This window comes from Mytilus edulis, chromosome 8 (assembly GCF_963676685.1).
Source record: "Mytilus edulis chromosome 8, xbMytEdul2.2, whole genome shotgun sequence".
Lineage (NCBI taxonomy): Eukaryota > Metazoa > Mollusca > Bivalvia > Mytilida > Mytilidae > Mytilus > Mytilus edulis.
Window position 1 is genome coordinate 17,618,979 of NC_092351.1, and position 20,053 is coordinate 17,639,031.

The 20,053-nt window shown below is 30.7% G+C and overlaps 1 protein-coding gene across 2 annotated transcripts in view; it reads right to left on the reverse strand.

Moving 5' to 3' along the window:
• LOC139484966 (bridge-like lipid transfer protein family member 1) overlaps positions 1-19,302 on the reverse strand; it is an 84,102-nt gene extending 64,800 nt beyond the window's left edge. For both annotated transcript variants that reach the window (XM_071269036.1, XM_071269035.1), the window contains exons 1-16: positions 18,792-19,302; positions 14,732-14,875; positions 14,178-14,352; positions 13,197-13,263; positions 12,228-12,418; positions 11,159-11,238; positions 10,409-10,550; positions 9,392-9,548; positions 6,873-7,043; positions 5,924-6,041; positions 4,901-5,056; positions 4,296-4,393; positions 3,756-3,919; positions 2,096-2,420; positions 1,124-1,315; positions 718-855 (exon numbers count right to left, since the gene is read on the reverse strand). In XM_071269036.1, coding sequence (XP_071125137.1) covers positions 718-855; positions 1,124-1,315; positions 2,096-2,420; positions 3,756-3,919; positions 4,296-4,393; positions 4,901-5,056; positions 5,924-6,041; positions 6,873-7,043; positions 9,392-9,548; positions 10,409-10,550; positions 11,159-11,238; positions 12,228-12,418; positions 13,197-13,263; positions 14,178-14,352; positions 14,732-14,875; positions 18,792-19,017 — 2,544 coding nt within the window. In that variant the 5' untranslated portion in view covers positions 19,018-19,302. The remainder of the gene's footprint in view (positions 1-717; positions 856-1,123; positions 1,316-2,095; positions 2,421-3,755; positions 3,920-4,295; positions 4,394-4,900; positions 5,057-5,923; positions 6,042-6,872; positions 7,044-9,391; positions 9,549-10,408; positions 10,551-11,158; positions 11,239-12,227; positions 12,419-13,196; positions 13,264-14,177; positions 14,353-14,731; positions 14,876-18,791) is intronic.
• Between the last annotated feature and the right edge of the window lie 751 nt (positions 19,303-20,053).

Consider the following 20,053-nt stretch of genomic DNA (forward strand, 5'->3'; position numbering starts at 1 on the left):
TAAGGCTTAATGCCAATGTTGCCTCGCATAAAAAACAATTAAATATGTAACAAGAATGTGTCCATAGTACACGAATGCCCCACTCGCACTATCATTTTCTCTGTTCAGTGGACCGTGAAATTGGGGTCAAAACTTTAATTTGGAATTAAAATTAGAAAGATCATATCATAGGGAACATGTGTACTAAGTTTCAAGTTGATGTAACTTTAACTTCATCAAAAACTACCTTGACCAAAAACTTTAACCTGAATTTCGCACTATCATTTACTACGTTCAGTGGACCATGAAATTGGGGTCAAAACTATAATTTGGCATTAAAATTAGAAAGATCATATCATGGGGAACAAGTGTACTAAGTTTCAAGTTGATTGGATTTCAACTTCTTCAAAAACTACCTTGACCAAAAACTTTAACCTGAAGCGGACGGACGAACAGACGGACGAACATACGGACGAACGGAGGCACAGAACAGAAAACATAATGCCCCTCTACTAGCGTAGGTGGGGCATAAAAATCATCAACGTCAATTATAATTTTTACATTTTTCCATTAAACTTCAAATGTGGTACTTTGCAAAATGATACCAACATGTTAACTAATATTAATTGGTGTATACTTCACTAGAATTCTAATGATCTGTTTCTGACAGAGCAAGTATATAAACTATATGGTTACTAAATCATACAGAAGTGTAATATATAATTAAACTTAACCTACCGGGTATGTATCTTTAGCTACCAGTACAGCTGGGGACAACAGTAATTGTAACTTAGTCTCCAAGTAAGTCTTGTCCATCTCAAAACATAGCCGTTCAAGGAATATACTGGGACATGGTAGATCATCAATGTTACAGTTCTGGAAAATAACAATATTTCATAATATCAAGTTCCTGCATCTTAAATATCACATACTGAAGCAGAAATCTATTTAATTGTGTCTTTAATGTTTCCCCATTTTCATTCTAATTTTAAAGTGCCTTCCCTAGGTACCATGTATATTTTCATGAGACAGCCCTAATGAGCATCTGTCCTTTGGTCTATATTTTTTTAAATGATTTTTTCAATAACAAAATAATGGTGTAAAATATCTAATTTCATATGTTTGTAGTTTTCTCTTGATTTACCTTAACAAGATGTCCATGAATATCATTAATAACTAATGAGACAGTCACTGCAAATGGACGGTATTCTCTTTCATCAAATGGTCTCACTTCAGCTTCAGCCACGTAAGGACCATCAGCAGCTTCACCAAGCTTCTTCTCTTTAGGAGTATCATAAAAATCTGTAAATACTTGGTCTTCACCTAAATAATTTTCCTGAAAAGATATAAGATAAGGTGAGACTAGGTTAATATGATGAATTTTACCACTTTCCAACACATTTTAGAATTTAAAGGAACTAGCCCAATTTCTTCATTGTGCATTTTTAAGTGAGTTTAAATAAACAATTACCAATTTATATAAGATAATAATAAAATTTCAAACATATTTCCATCAAGTTTAAAGACATGATCTTATAATGCTCATTCATGATAAAAGATTTATATTTCTTCCCCCAATAATAGTAATTATTGTGAACATTTTGCTGTTCATCTTGTTATTGTATTCTGAAATTATTGCATGCATCAGTTATTGTGACTGCTCATGAGCTATGGACAAAAATTCCAGCTTAATTATTGCAATGTCCAATTTGCATACAAATAACCCTTTCAATATTTAAAATGCTTTCAATATTTAATTTGTTAGAACTTTATCATATCATGTTGCAATTTATTGTGATAGATGTTACAGTAACTGATATTATTGCATAGCAATATAATATTTCCCATAGAAAGTAACCAAAAGTTAGTGTGCAATAAATTCTAATATTGCACTAGTGCAATAAATCTTCAAAATTCATGACGTCATCAACAACAAAATCTTAGTTTAAACCAATTTTTACCTTAAAATGTTATATTGCTATACAATAAAAGGGTTATTGCATGAATATTCTTTCTTCCTATGTTCTGCAGTGAGGCACAAAAGAATAACATTAAAACAATATTTTTTCCGTATTCTCTTCATATTTTTCTGGTGAAAATTACCCATTAAACTCACTTTTACATGGAGAAAATTCCTAAGTAATGATCCATATATACACAACATAGATGGAGCCACTTCCAGTTCCAATGCTATCAAATCTGGTTCCATGTTTGCTGGATCAAAGCCCTCAGGAGGATCTGTTCTAATCACTTTGCCACTGAACGGTCCCATAGGTATATTTATCTCCTCCTCTATGATAGGTGTAGTTGGGGCAGTTTTCTTCTTTTTGGTGGAGAATTCTCCTGTTTCCACTTTATCTTCCAGTAACGGCATTGGATGATAAGTGTATCCTAGACTTATTGCTACATGTGTTGTAGTCCAACAGTCAATCCAACCTTCACTAGAAAATTATAACACAATTAATTACAATTTATCATAATTTAAAAGTATACCAGGCCAGCAGTTTTTGGTCAATGAAGAAATTAGTTGTTGGTGTTAAAAGCTTGCCAAGAAATCTGAGTTATGCGTTTGTCAACAAATGAATATTTTTCACCATTCAAGAGAAATTTCCTGTAATTTTTTTGAAGCAACTCAACATAAAATATCAGACTTCATGTAGACTAAAACTCCTGCTAACCATTCATAGTCGAGAACTAGAAATTGAACTGTTTTTTTGGGAGATTTTTTTTGTCAAACTTGTGTTTTTGTACTGCTTTCTAATTGGTGATTACCCCATTTCTCATTTCACAGACAATCATGCTAAACAAGTGAAACTGTGAGCTACTACCCACTGGTGATACGATACCCCTGCCGAAATATTTCGGTTAACAAGAAGTTGTTGAGTGATTAATCTGAAAACGCATCACACAGTATAGCTGATTTATATAAACCCTGAAACCAAATTTCAGAAATGCTGGTATAGCAGTTCCTGAGAAAAATGTGACGAAAATTTTCAACTTGGCTATCATGTGTAAAATGGTGTAAACTACACAAGTGTGTACAGTAAACAGGAAACTTGTTCTTGAGTGATTAATCTGAAAATGAATTACATGGTATAGCTGACCTATATAAACCCTAAAATCAAATATCAGATATCTATGTATAGTACTTCCTAAGAAAAATGTGACTCTTGGCTATTATGTGTAAAATAATACAAGTGTTCGGTAAACTGGAAGTTGTTGAGTGATGAATCTGAAAATGCATCATACGATCATTATAGCTGACTTATATAATTCCTGAAAATATATTTAAGAAATACTTGTAATGTAGTTCCTGAAAAAGATATGACAAAAATATTCATGGGACAGATGAATGGACAAACTGACTGACGGACAGAGGTAAAACAGTATACCACAACTTTTTTACTTTAAGTGGTGGTATAATAAAGTGGGGTATAATTATTCAGAAATAAACATATAATTGAAATAAACAAACTTTCATAAACTGTCTGATTAATGAAACTTATTGCTGCAACTAAGGTAAATCTACATTTATATGCATGACTAGAATATGTTTTAAAAAATGAATACAATTTGAACCCAGTCCTTATGGACCTACATATACATGTCATGATATGGTAAATTCTTAGTAGGCTTTTAACAAGTCCCAATCCTAAAGCTGCCTTTTCATGCCCCCACTCCCTTTCAAAATCCTGGGTCTTTATCTGCATTTGTATATTCACTATTTAAATTATACAAACTAGACATACTACTTGTCTTATAAAACAAAATCCTACCTTTCTTCAGTAAACCTTCTCCACTGACGTTTCTCTGGTTTGAAAGGTTTCTCTATTATTTTCCCATTTCTGTCCATTATCTTCATGTTTTTAGATAGAGCTAAAACAATTTGTCTACTTGTGTTGGACTCGGGTAGGTAAAATCTACAGTAGGCATTCTCTCCCTAAAAAGTTTCCAAGATAAAATGCTATTACATCATATTCTATGTTATGTTCAGTAGTTCACAATAAATTTTGGTATGTGCTAATGCCATGTTGCTTTATTTGAGGTGACATTGAATAGTAAGGCAAACAACTATCAATGAATTATTTGTGCTGTTGTTGGACAAAAAAATGAATAGTAGAATGATGTCAAACAGGCAAAGTGGTTGCAAGGAGGAGATATGTTAAAACTATATATCACAACAAACTTAAAAAGTCATGGCAATACTCTTCAGCAGATCTTTTCAAGGAGATCTTAAAAGGTAATGAATTCCAAATAAATCTAAAAATAGTAAAAAATTATTTTCATTGGTTTTCAACATTTTTATTTCTACTCACTTTTATAACCAGCCCAATATGTACTGTAGAAGGTAAATAATCTGTGTAGGGTAAGACCAGTGATAATTCTAATGTCTGACCAGCAAAAGCTATATGAGCTACAAATAGAAAATTACATGTATAGATAGAAATTATTTTCAAGACTGCAGAAACATTGTACTGTAAACCTGATAGCTAATTGAATTAACTGTTTAAGTTTGTCTTTGTTATGGTAAATGAATTCTCCTTGTCATTTTACAAAATTAAACAAAATCCAACAGTAATTCTGACTTCTTAAAAACAAACAGAACAACAACGATTTTGGTGAAGATGTTACAAAGTTGAAAATCATACATGTAAGTCTGATGAATTTGTCCTTTTCAACTATAAAATATGTTTAGACTAACTTATTTTGATGTCACATAAACTATCCGGACCAATATCTCATTTCTAATTTAGTTTCACGCCAAATCATGAACAACTTCAAATTCATTCCCTTGTACTATTTTTCAGGAAGTCATTACAAACATCAAAAAGCAAAATAATTGGTTAACAATGATTTGAAGGATAACAACTGCTCTTTCTGACATGCTACAAATACATGTAAATGTTTAAGCCAATTGTACCATTTTCAGTTTGAGTAGATGTAGTATCGATCCAGTTATATTCATTGGTCAGCAGTACAAGTTCAAATTCTTTAATAATAAGATTGATTGTCCATGTGTACGGTACAAAATGGAAAATATCCTGTCTCTCTTCAGATGACCAATCCTCCATTAAATCTGAAATATATCAAAAGTGTTGGAATATATCAGTATGCAATTATTAAATAATACTTCAATTTCACCTGGACAATATAATCTTTTAAATACCTTTATGTTTATGAAAAATTACATTAACATGTCTAGTAGTACTAGTGTGCAATGTATAATGCATATCATCGCTGGACTTCTAAAATGTCGTATATGACTTTTTTGGCTAAAAATACTTTTTGACACCAATGGTCTGGGCGGGAAGAAATCTTTGGTATCACAAAATAGCACACAGTTAGATCAATCAAAATGTGTGAAATAAGACATATTACAAAATTTCCAATGTCAGTTGTTTGTAAAGTTTGCTTCCAAAATGTGGTATGAAAACTTGAAAATCGTTGTAGAATGGCTTTGGAAAAAAAATAATTGTACATTTCTTTATTTCTGTGAAAATAATTTAAGTTCTTGGATAATCCAGAAATGTCAACGTTTTTATTTCACTGCTATTTACAAAAATGTTCAAGTTCACATACAACATTTTGGAAGCATGCATTTTGCCAAAATTTTCAAAACCTGTTTGTGAGAAATTTTTTTCTTGAAAAATTTGTAATTTACAACATTTTAGAAGCCCAGCGACGATATACACTTATTTACGGGAGAAACACAATTTGATTTCTTATAATATTATTTTTATTAGGTTTCCAGAGTTTTGAAATTTAAAATACTTCCATCTTCAAGGATGTTATTTTATACATGAATAAAGATTTCAAGAAGATAGGATAATTGTCAATGAAACAGGTACACAACTTAAATCTACCAAGATGATTATAGGTCACCAAACACCCTTTGGCAAAGGAAAAGAAGGCAAAATATGATATTGCTTCTATTTTGACTCACCTTTGAAGAAATGTTTGAGATGAAATATGAGAAAGACTGTAGCTTTACATGCAATGAAATCACAGACCCAATCTTGGTGATCATTCCATGTCAGTGGATATGAAGCTGTTACTGTAAACTGAAAAATAAAATTACAGTTTTAACAAAACATATCATTAGAAAAAAAGTCTTATAAGTATGCACAAGTAAAGAATATTTTCAAATGAGGCTGTAAAAGAGCTGATGCACTGTTTGTGATCTCCAGTATAAATAAGAGTTTGAATAAAATTACTCTACATTTCAACTTTTCAAAAATGACTGGAATCACACACATACAAAAATCTAGACAACATCAAAAGAAAAAAATATTTGTTTTCCACCTTTAAAATATATATCAATCAATAAACCAGCAGATGAAATGCATTACACTTAATGTTGATGTATATATCTTAAACTTCAGAAAAGTCAATACACTTATTGTTGGTGTATATATCTTAAACTTCAGAGAAGTCAATACACTTATTGTTAGTGTATATATCTTAAACTTCAGAGAAGTCAATACACTTATTGTTGGTGTATATATCTTAAACTTCAGAGAAGTCAATACACTTATTGTTGGTGTATATATCTTAAACTTCAGAGAAGTCATTTAAAATTCACAATCAGGATTTAATGAAGGTAAATTGTGTGAAAGTCACATATCATAACTTTCTCTGGGATTTAAGGAAAATAAATTGTGTGAAAGTCACCTATCATAACTTTCTCTGTGATTTAATGAAGGTAAATTGTGTGAAAGTCACCTATCATAACTTTCTCTGCATACCACATATATCTTAAAAATAGAAATGTCCAACTGATTTGAAACTAAAGATACATGTTATCAAAACTAGGTAAACAATTCTTCATATGAGTTCATCTATAGACGACAGAGTTTTTCTGCACAAAATGTCCTTAAGATATTGGTGAATACCTCAAAAGTCTCACACTCTATAAGTGATCTATATTGTAAACTAGTGGAAGCATCTGCCAATAAAAACTGTCCCTTGACTGTTGTAACATAACCATCCTCTGCTATCATCCATGGAATATTCATCTCAATGTAAGAACCAGGGTTGGCATTCATATGGATGGCTTGTGTTTCCTTCAAATATAAAGTTTACAATTACAGTGAAAACTCTTTATAATTTTAAAACATTTTTGGAATACTGTAAAATCAGTAATTTTTGCTTGCATATATTTTTCTGATTGTTAAAAAAAGCCAAATAAGTTGTTGGCGTTTTAAGGAAAAGACTGCATACTAAAAATGCTTTTAAATCAAAAGTGGAAGTTTTTATAATAAAGATCACAAAAATATATTTCAATAAAATACAACCAGATGCTCCGCAGGGCGTAGCTTTATACGACCGCAGAGGTTGAACCCTGAACGGTTGGCGCAAGTATGGACACAACATTCAAGCTGGATTCAGCTCTAAATTTGGATTGTGATTAAATAGTTGACACAGCATAGGTTTCTGATACAGAATGAATGTGTTCTAATGAACTTAAAATTTTTGTTTTCTCTTAGAGCAATTCACTATGCTGTTGAATATTAATCCTCTCAAAAAAATGTTTGAAGAAATTTTCTTTTTTATTTATGAAATTTCAAATGAGAAAAATTGAACCCAATTTTTTTAATCACATCCCCCTTTCCCTTATTCCAAAACTAATCTCAATTAAAATTTCTAATGGAGTTTGCAACAATAACTACTCATTTAAATACATCATAAAATATTAAGATATAAAAAAACTGCTTATTATCACTGAATGGAAAAGATTATTTTAATTTATCAGTTGGTAGTAAAAAGTGAATATACATTGTATATTGTATATAACAAAGATTTAAGTTGATTCTGGACAAAGAAAGATAACTCCAATTAAAAAAAAATCTTGCTATTGCACAATATTTTGCAATTAGATATTTCTTGCTTACTATTCTGGACAAAGAAAGATAACTCTAATTAAAAAAAAATTTGCTATTTCACAATATTGTGCAATTAGATATTTCTTGCCATTGCGCAATACTGTGCAATTGAAAAGACTTGCTATTGCACAATACTTAATATAATAATTTTAGATCCTGATTTGGACCAACTTGAAAACTGGGCCCATAATAAAAAATCTAAGTACATTTTTGGATTCAGCATATCAAAGAACCCCAAGATTTCAATTTTTGTTAAAATCAGACTAAGTTTAATTTTGGACCCTTTGGACTTTAGTGTAGACCAATTTGAAAACAGGACCAAAAATGAAGAATCTACATACACAGTTAGATTTGGTATATCAAAGAACCCCATTTATTCAATTTTTGATGAAATCAAACAAAGTTTAATTTTGGACCCCGATTTGGACCAACTTGAAAACTGGGCCAATAATCAAGAATCTAAGTACATTTTTAGATTCAGCATATCAAAGAACCTAACTGATTCATTTTTCGTCAAAATCAAACTAAGTTTAATTTTGGACCCTTTGGACCTTAATGTAGACCAATTTGAAAACGGGACCAAAAGTTAAGAATCTACATACACAGTCATGACAGTTAGATTCGGCATATCAAAGAACCCCAATTATTCAATTTTGATGAAATCAAACAAAGTTTAATTTTGGACCCTTTGGGCTCCTTATTCTGTTGGGACCAAAACTCCCAAAATCAATACCAACCTTCCTTTTATGGTCATAAACCTTGTGTTTAAATTTCATAGATTTCTATTTACTTATACTAATGTTATGGTGCGAAAACCAAGAAAAATGCTTATTTGGGTCCCTTTTTGGCCCCTAATTCCTAAACTGTTGGGACCTAAACTCCCAAAATCAATACCAACCTTCCTTTTGTAGTCATTAACATTGTGTTTAAATTTCATTGATTTCTATTTACTTAAACTAAAGTTATTGTGCGAAAACCAAGAATAATGCTTATTTGGGCCCTTTTTTGGCCCCTAATTCCTAAACTGTTGAAACCAAAACTCCCAAAATCAATCCCAACCGTTCTTTTGTGGTCATAAACCTTGTGTCAAAATTTCATGGATTTCTATTAACTTAAACTAAAGTTATAGTGCGAAAACCAAGAAAATGCTTATTTGGGCCCTTTTTGGCCCCTAATTCCTAAAATGTTGGGACCAAAACTCCCAAAATCAATACCAACCTTCCTTTTGTGGTCATAAACCTTGTGTTAAAATTTCATAGATTTCCATTCACTTTTACTAAAGTTAGAGTGCGAAAACTAAAAGTATTCGGACGACGACGACGACGACGCCGACGACGACGCCAACGTGATAGCAATATACGACGAAAAATTTTTCAAATTTTGCGTTCGTATAAAAATAATATTTCATAAAACATCACAACCAATTTAAGTGAGATATTCATTCATAACAATTTTACACATCAAATAAATCCAATATATTTCAGGATGATGTTCTATCATGAAATCTATGAATGATCACTGACACTTACAGCATTTTTGGTAAAAAGTATATCAATGGTCGACCTGTGATACATGTTCATTCTAAATTCAAATGTTTTATATTGCCTCAGTTCACCAGGTTTAGGTTCAATGGTGGGTACCATGGCTTGGTAGTCAGCTGGGTAGAAAAACTTCCATAGCAATTCTCTGCAAAATAATGAATAAGTTCATTTCCTTTATTAGTGTAATAAATTACCAAAGTGATGCTTGTAGTCAAAGTTCAAAAATATACCTCAAACAAAAAAGCCTTAGTAGAATGGCTATATGGGTTTTAGATCAACTTTCCCTAATGGAGATTGAAACCTTTTAGTTTTATGAACACATACATTATTTATAAACTGAAATTTATAGTTGGTTATATAGGTAAAAAAAACACAACCCTCAGGTGTAATAACACCATTGATTTCCCCTTTGCACTTTTCAAAAAAAATGTGCAGAATTTATCTTTGTTTCAAATAAAGAAACACTTGGCATGAGTAAAGTTTTATCCTGTCCAGTACTATAGAAAAAAAATTCACATAACATTTCATTGCATATAAGAAAATAACCATCACTGGAAGTTAACCAATCAAATTTCTCCCCTTATTTAACCTGTGTAAAAGATTTAGTAACCATGTAAACTAAAGTTTACAAAATATTCTATAGAAACCCCAAATGAAAAAAATAATGGTGCTTTGAAATACCCAAGACATATGTTTATGAAACAGAAATGTTTTACTGCAATAAAATGTAGGATTAATTACCTACAACTGTCAAATTCAAGGGATTATTTTTTTTGACCAATTTTTGTATACAACCGGTTTTGGTTTGATTTGGTGGTATTACACCTAAAATATTTCAATTTTAAAACTTAAGTTTGAGAAAAGAAGAATTAATGAAACTTGAAAATATAACACTTGGAGGAATTTTTCGTACTGCAATGTATTAAGATTATTCCAAAGGCATTTTTCCTTTATTCACCGGTAATTTCAGACTAAATGAAAATTCTAATTTTAACAATTTTATACCTTTGTCTATCAGCCCAAGGGCCATAATTAAAATCTGTATTTTTACCACATCCTGCCACCACACCAAAACATGGATATGTCCTCAGTACAACTGTTTCACCATCAGCTAACTGTACACTTTCTGGTTCATATGGAACAGTACCTACAAAATGCAATGTTTTTAAAACTTAGTAAAAATAGATATTTAGATGTCCTTTTATTGTTTTTGCCATAAGGTTGCTTTCTGAAAAATGTCTACCACTTTTAATTAGTTTTACAAAATTTCAGTATTACAAACAGGAACATGCTGTATTTCTATGCATAAACAAATTCTTTTACATTTAAAATGTCTACACAATAATGGTCAAAGATCATTTAATCAAATAACCGAATGTCAACTTGGTTGTGTTCTAATCTCTAATTTACCAACAAGTCCTTCAAATAAGACAATACACAAAGCAAGAAAGGCAGATCTTTTCTGACCAAGTAATTCTATATAAAAGTTACTTAACTCATGCATTTTATATGTTATACACATCAGTTGAGTAAAATGGGTGGGGGATTATTGAAGGCAGTTAATACAAACAATTCAAGCCAGTTTAAAGATTTTCTCATTTGCATGTATGTAATTGTTTTTGATTTTTAATTAATAGTCATGTGGGAAAGGTCATAAAAAGGACCATCAATTCTCCTTTTTATATTTTCAAGAATAGTCCTTAGAAGTTTACACATGCTTTGTTGCTTCAATTTTACTTCTAACCTTTAACCCACCTGGTTCATCCATAAAAAGGTGTACATTGATATTCCTAGTCTGTAAAACAACAAATCCTTCTCCCATGTTACGTGGTGGTCTGAAATTCAAACATATTAATTCATATTAGTGCATGTTTCAAATTCATATGTATGCTTTAAAAATGTAATAAGCTGTAAACATGCACCTAAAATTTATTAATTTTAACTCCAGGTCAAAAAATACTTTAAAAATACGCTTACTTCTATAACTAACTTCTCCTTCTCAAAAAAGGTAAGCAAAGGTTTATTTTATAACATTTGTTTTCCCAAAAATAATTAATAATTTCAAAACCATAGCACCATATCTAAATGCAATAAGATACTACATAAAAATCAAGGGAGCAAACAAATATCTTTACATATATGATACCCAGTAAAGTCAGTTCATCTTTTAGCATTTATAAAAAAAAAATAGACATTAAATAATTAAAGTTGACAACTATCATTTACTTGTTTTGAATGAGACTTTTGTAAGACTTTTTTTGTTGTACATTATAGCAATTTAATATTTGGTAAGAATTTTCAAATACATAAACTTTGGTTATCACATTGACCAAAACAAACAAGCATAAAACTAAATCTTTTTTATAACAAACTAAAATTCAATGGTGGGAAAAACTACTCACTCATCCACTAGTCCATGATACTAATGACTTGGTACAAACATTATTTTGGTCTCTTGTGGAGAGTTGTCTCATTGGCTATCATATCACTTCTTTTCATATTGACAGCTATCATTCTTTAGGGACGACATCAAAAGATCGATGTAGGATAAAAACTTAAATCAAATAGTTTGGGGGTGGGGGGTCAACATTGCTGCAATTTTTGTTAATCTAAAATGGATTTTACATATATCCCTATTGGTCAATAAATTTTTCCCAAATTAAGTTAAGAAGGGGTGTGGGGGTCAGTGAAAAAACTATGTGAATTAAGTTTTTTATCTTTCATTGAACTTTTGATGTCGTCCCTTACTAGTTTTGACTGAGTCTTTTATAACACATTGTTTGTTATACAGTATACATGCATTTAGCATTGAAAAATGACTCACTCATCCACTGGTCCATGATATTTAGGACTGGGTACAAACATAATTTTAAAGTTTTCAGCTTTGCCCTTTGCATCATGCATCAGTATATCAAATGGAGTAGACGCTGGTTTTGTTGTGTAAGTAAAATTTCCATCGTCAAACTTCACTATCATAGAATTTGGTACTAAGTGGTTGCCAAAAACTACTCTTCCCTGAAAAAAAGACAGAAACAATATTGGTGATTGGGAACAGCATTGATTTATCAATGGCAATATTTCGAAGAGCTGAGGAAACCAGACTTTAAATTAGAAAGCAAGATTTGTACTTTCTCTATAAAATAATCACACCAATCATAACAGTTTGAAAACTTAAAAAACTTGAAAAGCAGTTAAAACCAAAAAAATATATTTAAAATTCAAGCTGAATGTTACAACACTTTAATCACAAAACAAAATGTAAACCGTCTCTAAATTTGCCTGATCTAACTATCCTAATCATAAAAAAAATTCTACACAATATTTGAGGTGTTGACAGTTTTTGTATGATATGCAGATAACATAATTACATATAAGTATATAGATTTTCATAAAAAATTTAATTGTTAGATATGCAGAAAACATGTAGGTATATAGATTTCCTTTATTCCATCATTGTAAAAGCCAGTAATGTGGATTCTATTTTTTTCATGGGTACCAATCTTGTTGATCGAGGAAAGAAATTTTTTTCGTGGATATTTGTTTTTTGTTTTTATCAAAGTAAAATTAAATTAAGTATTAATAAAGTCTGGTTTTGGATAAAAACGTATATAAATTAACGCAGAACATGAGCTCAAAGTACACATGTGCATACAGGTCTATAGAAAATTTGCATTTCATTGAAAATTTCGTGGTTTACCATTATCCATGAAGTCCAAAAAAATTGATATCCCATGAATAATAATGAATCAACAGAATCTTAAGGATTTTAGGAGTTATATGTATCTATACATACAGAATTTATTTGTACTTTGATGACAGGAATCAAATCTCTCCACATGAATTCTTTCTTGCTGACAGATCTGAAATAATATCATCATATAATGAAAACAGTCTATAACAAGGACATATTACACTTTAGAATCATGAGAAAAACCATATTAAGGCAATTTAAGCTTTATTAGACAAGATCCTATGTTCAAAATTCCAGACCAGCTACTGTTTGGTAATATTATACCCTTATTTATTCATGTGTCATGATTTGCTGCAGTTCTAACATTTTATATATATAGACTGACAGTTGAAGGTGGCAGAGTAGTCTAAAGTACTTGACACAGTGCAGGCGGTGTTGTCATTATATCCCAATAGCATGAGTTTAAATCCCAGCGAGGGAAGAACAAAGATTTGCCTTAGCAAATTTGGAGATTTAACATTGTTGTGCTGATATTTAGAGGATTAATGGATATAAAAGTGTTTTCAGCCATGTATCTCATTCACTAGTGATCCAATAGATTGATCTGACGTAGAGTTGCCACTTATATTAATTTTTCGCACCTATGGTAAACTATCATGTTGTGATTGGTTTGACGCTGTCGAGTGGTGACCCCTATGGATCCGTAGGGGGTTCATGACATCACAGCACGTATTAATGGTGACATGATCTATTAATGTTGTGTTTCATTGTTAATTTTTCTACAAATTGCAGCTAAGAGTCCTGCGGGCAATAAATTTTTTATACAGTCAACTATTAAGCCCAACGAACCATAGAGGGTGTATAAAATCTATAGAATCTGCCTTCTGCCTCATCCCCTATGGACTTTACTAACCCTTTATAGATTTGTAGGGGGTCAGTTGCGAACCATATAACTTTTAATATCCTTTATAACCTTTTCATTCACTGTTGATGCTGTTTAGAGTATATGCTATAGAATCATCTTGTACTTGTCTCCTCATCTTATTCATTGTGGTCTGATTGCATTGTAGATATATATATTACCTTTTCTTTTCACCGTCTTGGTTATTATCTTTTGAATCATTTTGAACTTCATCCTCTTTGTCTAATTTGCCAGAAAATAATTTTTCTAAATTTGAGTAATTGACAGATCTGTTATAAATGTGCACCTCAAGGTCATCCAAAAATATGGCAACTCTACATTCCATATGTGATAAATCTAAAAAAAATAATGCAAGTAATCATAATCAATTAATCTTTTGCACTCATACCACATCTTCTTATTTCTTTTCATTATGACTTTATTTTGTTAATAAAATTCACTTTATTTAATTAATCATGTAAAAATAAATTCACACATGATTACATGTAAACTAGTCAAAATTTTATTTTTATTTAGAAACTCTTTAATTTGTGACACCTGAAGGGTCATATATGTACAGTTTCTACAGTAAATTTTCAACGAACATCAAAGTAAGTATCTGGACCATTAATGTATGAATGCATATGACCATGACAATACTCATATAGTCCAAATACTCAAATGGTCCATAAATGTATATATCTACAAAATATAAAATCAGTTCTGTATTTCTTACCTTCTTTTATAGTTTTGGGTATAAAAGGTCTCCACCATTTAAATATAATCCATCCATTTTGAATTCTCATTGTAAAATCTTCAGTTATAAGATGTACGTCTCTAAACATAATTTTTCCAGATAACACAGAAAAAGACAGGGAACCTGCAGAAAACATATTAAATAAAATAAACTATTATGACTAACAGATATTAAGGGTGTCATCCTATCCTGATTGTTCAACTTCTGATAATAACATATTTATAAATCAAAGTAATTGAAATCACTAGTGGAAGATTGAAAGAGCTGTCTGCATCAAGGTTCCAAACATTGTCATATTGGCCTGACATGACCTAAACTGAAATGGGTTTCACCAAAATGGCAGATTGGGATTATTGTTACAAAATGTTTGTTTTCCAGAATAATTTCGGTCATTTCCTTGAGGATTGGGCCTAAAATAAAATATTGTCTGTTTCCCCAATCCAGACCGACCCTGCATAAAAGGTCAGACTCATAAAAATTTATTGTCAAAACTAAGGCATATATTATTTTATTCATTTCTGATTTTCAGGCTTGCCGGATCAACTGGTATTGTTCAAGCTTTTTGGAAAAAATAAATTCCCTAGCTACTTACCTACCCACATCTGGCTTGGCATTGTCGGGATTGGGGAAACAAACAATATTACATAATAATTAAGGCCTTGGTTTTCAACCTCCCTTTTTGCACAGATTGTTGTTTTGCAATGCTTTAATCATAATAGTTATAAACCTGCCACTCAGGTATATTACAATAATACTAATTGTTCAATACTGAGGGCCCTCTTTCTTACCCTAATGATTGTCACAGAAATACTGGTTAATTGTTCTAATGTGTAAATAGATTGCTGTTCGGTGTGAGCAAAGGCTCCTGGTTAAAGACCATACTTTGACCTATAATGGTTTACGTGTACAAATTGTGACTTGGATGGAAAGTGGTCTCATTGGCACTCATACCACATCTTCTTATATCTATGTACCTGACAGAAGTGATCAAGCTTAAAACTTATATCATAAAGAAATTCCATTCAATGACAAGTGACTTCTTTTATCTACATGTAATTTGTGATTAACTAGAATCTTCTTTTTTATTTGGTACACATACAAATGTATAGTCTGTATGTAAATATGTCTAATTTTTTTCCCTTGTTTATTGTTGAAATGGCCTTTAAAGACCATTTAAGGTGGTACCTAACACTACAGGGAGATAACTCTGTAAAATGACATAAACGTTTTAATGACGTTGTGTTTTTAAGGGAATATTAAGCTTTTCAATGATAAAAATTAGTGTTTGTCAAACTGCTATATAACCAGTGTATTTTTTCTGATAAAATGCTTGGTTCAAATATTTTGAAATTTTTATCAAAGGGTCAAAGTAAATACTTTGTAAAAATTTTATGAAAATTAAACAAGCCAAATTAATTTTAGTGAAAGTGTTGGGTACCACCTTAATTACAAAATAAACTGATTTAATCAACATCAATGAGCAAAACTATCATGGGTAGTCAAGTTTGTTTATACATTTTCACATTTCAACAATGTGATTGAAGGTATGGCAATCCACAATTTGCACATCCTAGATCACAATTAAATTATAAAATAGAAATTGCCCCTTTGCTATGCAACCAATTGATTTCTATAACAGATGCCTATTTACTTTGCTTCTACTTTTACCATATATTGGACACAATCAACAAACTGAATTGAACTGTATGGGCATTTAATTAGTACTTTGCTTGTATATATGCTATGCTTTAATTTATGAAAATATTTGCTCATACAATATAGCTGCCATACTTTGTATATCTAAAGAGTATGTTTTATATGTTTAAATATTGTATGTGTTGTTATTGATATTAATTTCGGCAAAAAGCTCAAAAGAGCTTAAGTTTGTTATGAATGTTTCTTGTCAACACGATTTAGAATATAATTTTTTATTCTATTTCCTTTCTGTGGATATATCATGTATATTGCCTTCATCTTGGTGCACATATAGACCCCTCCACTCCAGGTACCACAATCCCGAGGATTACAACAACTAATTGATATCCAAAGGACAAATTGATTTGTCCTGAACACATATGGTGTTAAACTATCTAAAATAATATTGAAGTATATAATTTTAAGATATTTGTCATGTTTATACTCAATAAATAAAAATGAAATTCAACTTCAGGAAATCGATAAGCATGTCTTGTAAGTTATATGCAAATTACTTGTTGAAAACAAGTTGGTGGATATAATTTTTCAAAAGGTAGACAACTTTGAAAATTTGGGTCTCACTAATTAGCGACAACAAGCGTCAAGAAGCGACAACAAGCGTCAACAAGCGACAAGAAGCGACAACAAGAATTATTTTAGCGACAACAAGCGACAAGAAGACTATTTAGCGACAAGAAAACATTTTTTTTATTAGATATAAAGAAATTTGTATTTAATGGGTTTTTTTAAATATACGAGCAGATATGTCTATAATTAAAATGTTTTATTATATAGATAGACAAAGAAATGAAACATTTGTGAGGAAGAAAGAGATTGTGAAGTTTATATTAGTATATTGGTAGATGAAGAAATTTAACATTTGTGAAGAAGAAAGAGATTGAGCTTCTTTTTTAAAATTTTTGAATATGAAGAATATGTATAAGATAATGTATGTATCTGTTTCCATCAAAGTCAAAGTATCATGAATAAACGAATGGAGATATATATTGAGCGGGCATAATGGAATATAATATTTTGATTCATTTGCTTAATACTATGCTCTAAGTGTACTTTTGTTATGTCAATTCGATGCTTTATCTATAGAACTCTCAGCCACGCTTTGCCATCTTTATTATTTAAGCGTGTTTCCAGACCCCACGACGAGGACGTGGTTCTACCTTGGGGTCCATATATTATTTTTTTTTTTAATTATTTTTAGTCATTATATAGTAATATGTACATTCCTATCTAACATAATATTTATACATTTTGTACATGGTGGTCACCATTTTGATAAGCAAACATGTGGAACATCAAATGAGATTAACAAGTCGCGTGTCCCCTGTTTTATTGCTACAATAACATCCAATTAACACCTTCAACTTTGTACACGCGTCAGACCATACAATTACACGCGCCAGAATATACAATCATTGTAAATGATGAACACCTGTTGAAAACTCAAGATTGTCATTAATTTCCTTTCATCTTCTATTAATTACGCATAAACATGATAAATATCGTTAAATGAGACAATAAACAAATAAAAAGATGAAAACATTCACATTTCAATTTTATTTTCCTCCTGTTTGATTTCAGTTCTTTGTATTTCACAATTTGTGTCAATATTTTCAGGACAATGATGCACAAATAATTCATTTTGCGAGCTTAATATATATTACACGAAAAGAGTTTTAAAAAACAAATTATACGATAAATAATATGTTCTAAAACACAAGGAAAAGTAATCTCATAATACAATAATTAAACGTAACACTGGCTGTTATTCATAATTATGATAAAATATTATGTAAATAATGTCTCATTTTTTTCTATCAATTTTAACTTTCTTGTCGCTAAAATTATTTTCTTTTGCATATTCTTTTAATATTTATTGCAATAATTAATTTTAATTAAAAAAAAAATGTTTTCTTGTCGCTAAATAGTTTCTTGTCGCTTGTTGTCGCTAAAATAATTCTTTGTTGTCGCTTCTTGTCGCTTGTTGACGCTTGTTGTCGCTAAAATTCTTGTTGTCGCTAATTAGTGAGACCGGAAAATTTGCATACCAATCATGCCAATTGATTTCTTGAAGAAAACTTGTATTTATATTAATTACAGTATTTACGACCAAAACGTCACTGACCTTCTAGCATGTTTAATTATACAAGTTTAAGCATTATGACACCATATAAAATAATGTTTTTGGGACAAATCAATGTCCTTGAGAAATCGTGGTACTCGACCCCTGCCCTCTCCCTATAACATTGTATAATGTTTGAATATGTATATAAGAAAATATTGTAGACTAAAGAACAGACCAAGTCAAAACTGAGTTACTTCTCACCTAATCTGATGTGTCCAAAATTAGTAAATCTATTGATGACTGCTGTAAGGATAAGACCAACCACTCTAGAGTTGTAAAAAGTCAAATATATCACCCAGATCTGTGCCAAAACAATGGATAAGAAGAACCAGTACCATTTTGAATCAGATAACTGGTCCTGGATATCTTGAATGAGATTAGGGCCCTTTTCTGTGATGTTTTTCAGATCTACTTCGAGTGACAACATTGTTAAAAATTAGATAATTAGTAAGGTTGTTTTTGGAAGGCTGGTCCTATAAATTGGAAATGATTACAACCCCAACTCTCAAAACTGAAATCATGTTTTCCATGTTTTTGGTGTGTATTTGCAAAGAAAGACAGTCACTGCCATTTTTGTATATTCAACAATCTATGTTTCATAATGATAAAAGTTCCTTCATATTGTTCATTTTTGCAAAAAACGTTTGTTTTCCTTCAGTTTTGACGTTCAATGAAAACAGGGGAGATCATAGCAGTCGAAACGGAAGTGAGTTTCTACTTCCTGCCATTAATCGCTGGCAGTTAAAAACGCGGGAAATATAAATAAGATACCTGTTTATACACCTGTGCAGACCGAGAGACATATATGTGGTTCAAATAAAAAAGTTGTTGCACATTTTTGAGAAACACTCGATAGCAAAGATTGAAATGTAAAAAAAAAAATCCATTTTAGTCCATTTTACATCACAGGTTCTTGTCACTTGTCTCATAAAAAAATATTTTTTTTATAAATGTTGCCAAAGATATCGGATCAATAGATACTATAATAGACGAACATCATCCAAGTATTAAAATTATAAAAGAAAATAAACCAGAAAAAGAAGAACTAAATTTTAGCCCAGTAAATTCAGAGTTTGTTAAAAAAAATCAAAATCAAATTAACATCAAAAAGGCAACAGGAAAAGACGGAATCTCTTCAAAAATACTAAAATTATCAGAATCTGAAATATCCAATCCAATTTCTAAACTAATAAATAAATCATTTGAATCTGAGGCTACTATAACACATGTGTTATAAATAGTAGTCTCAGTTTGAATCAGCTGTTTTCCCAGATAAATTAAAAGAAGCACAAGCAATACCCCTGCATAAAAAATCAAACACTCTTGATAAAGGAAACTATAGACCTGTAAGTCTTAATAAAGGAAACTATAGACCTGTAAGTATATTGCCCTTGATTTCAAAACTTTTTGAGAGGTCTATAGAAAATCAACTTGTTGAATATTTGAATTAATTTTTCCACATT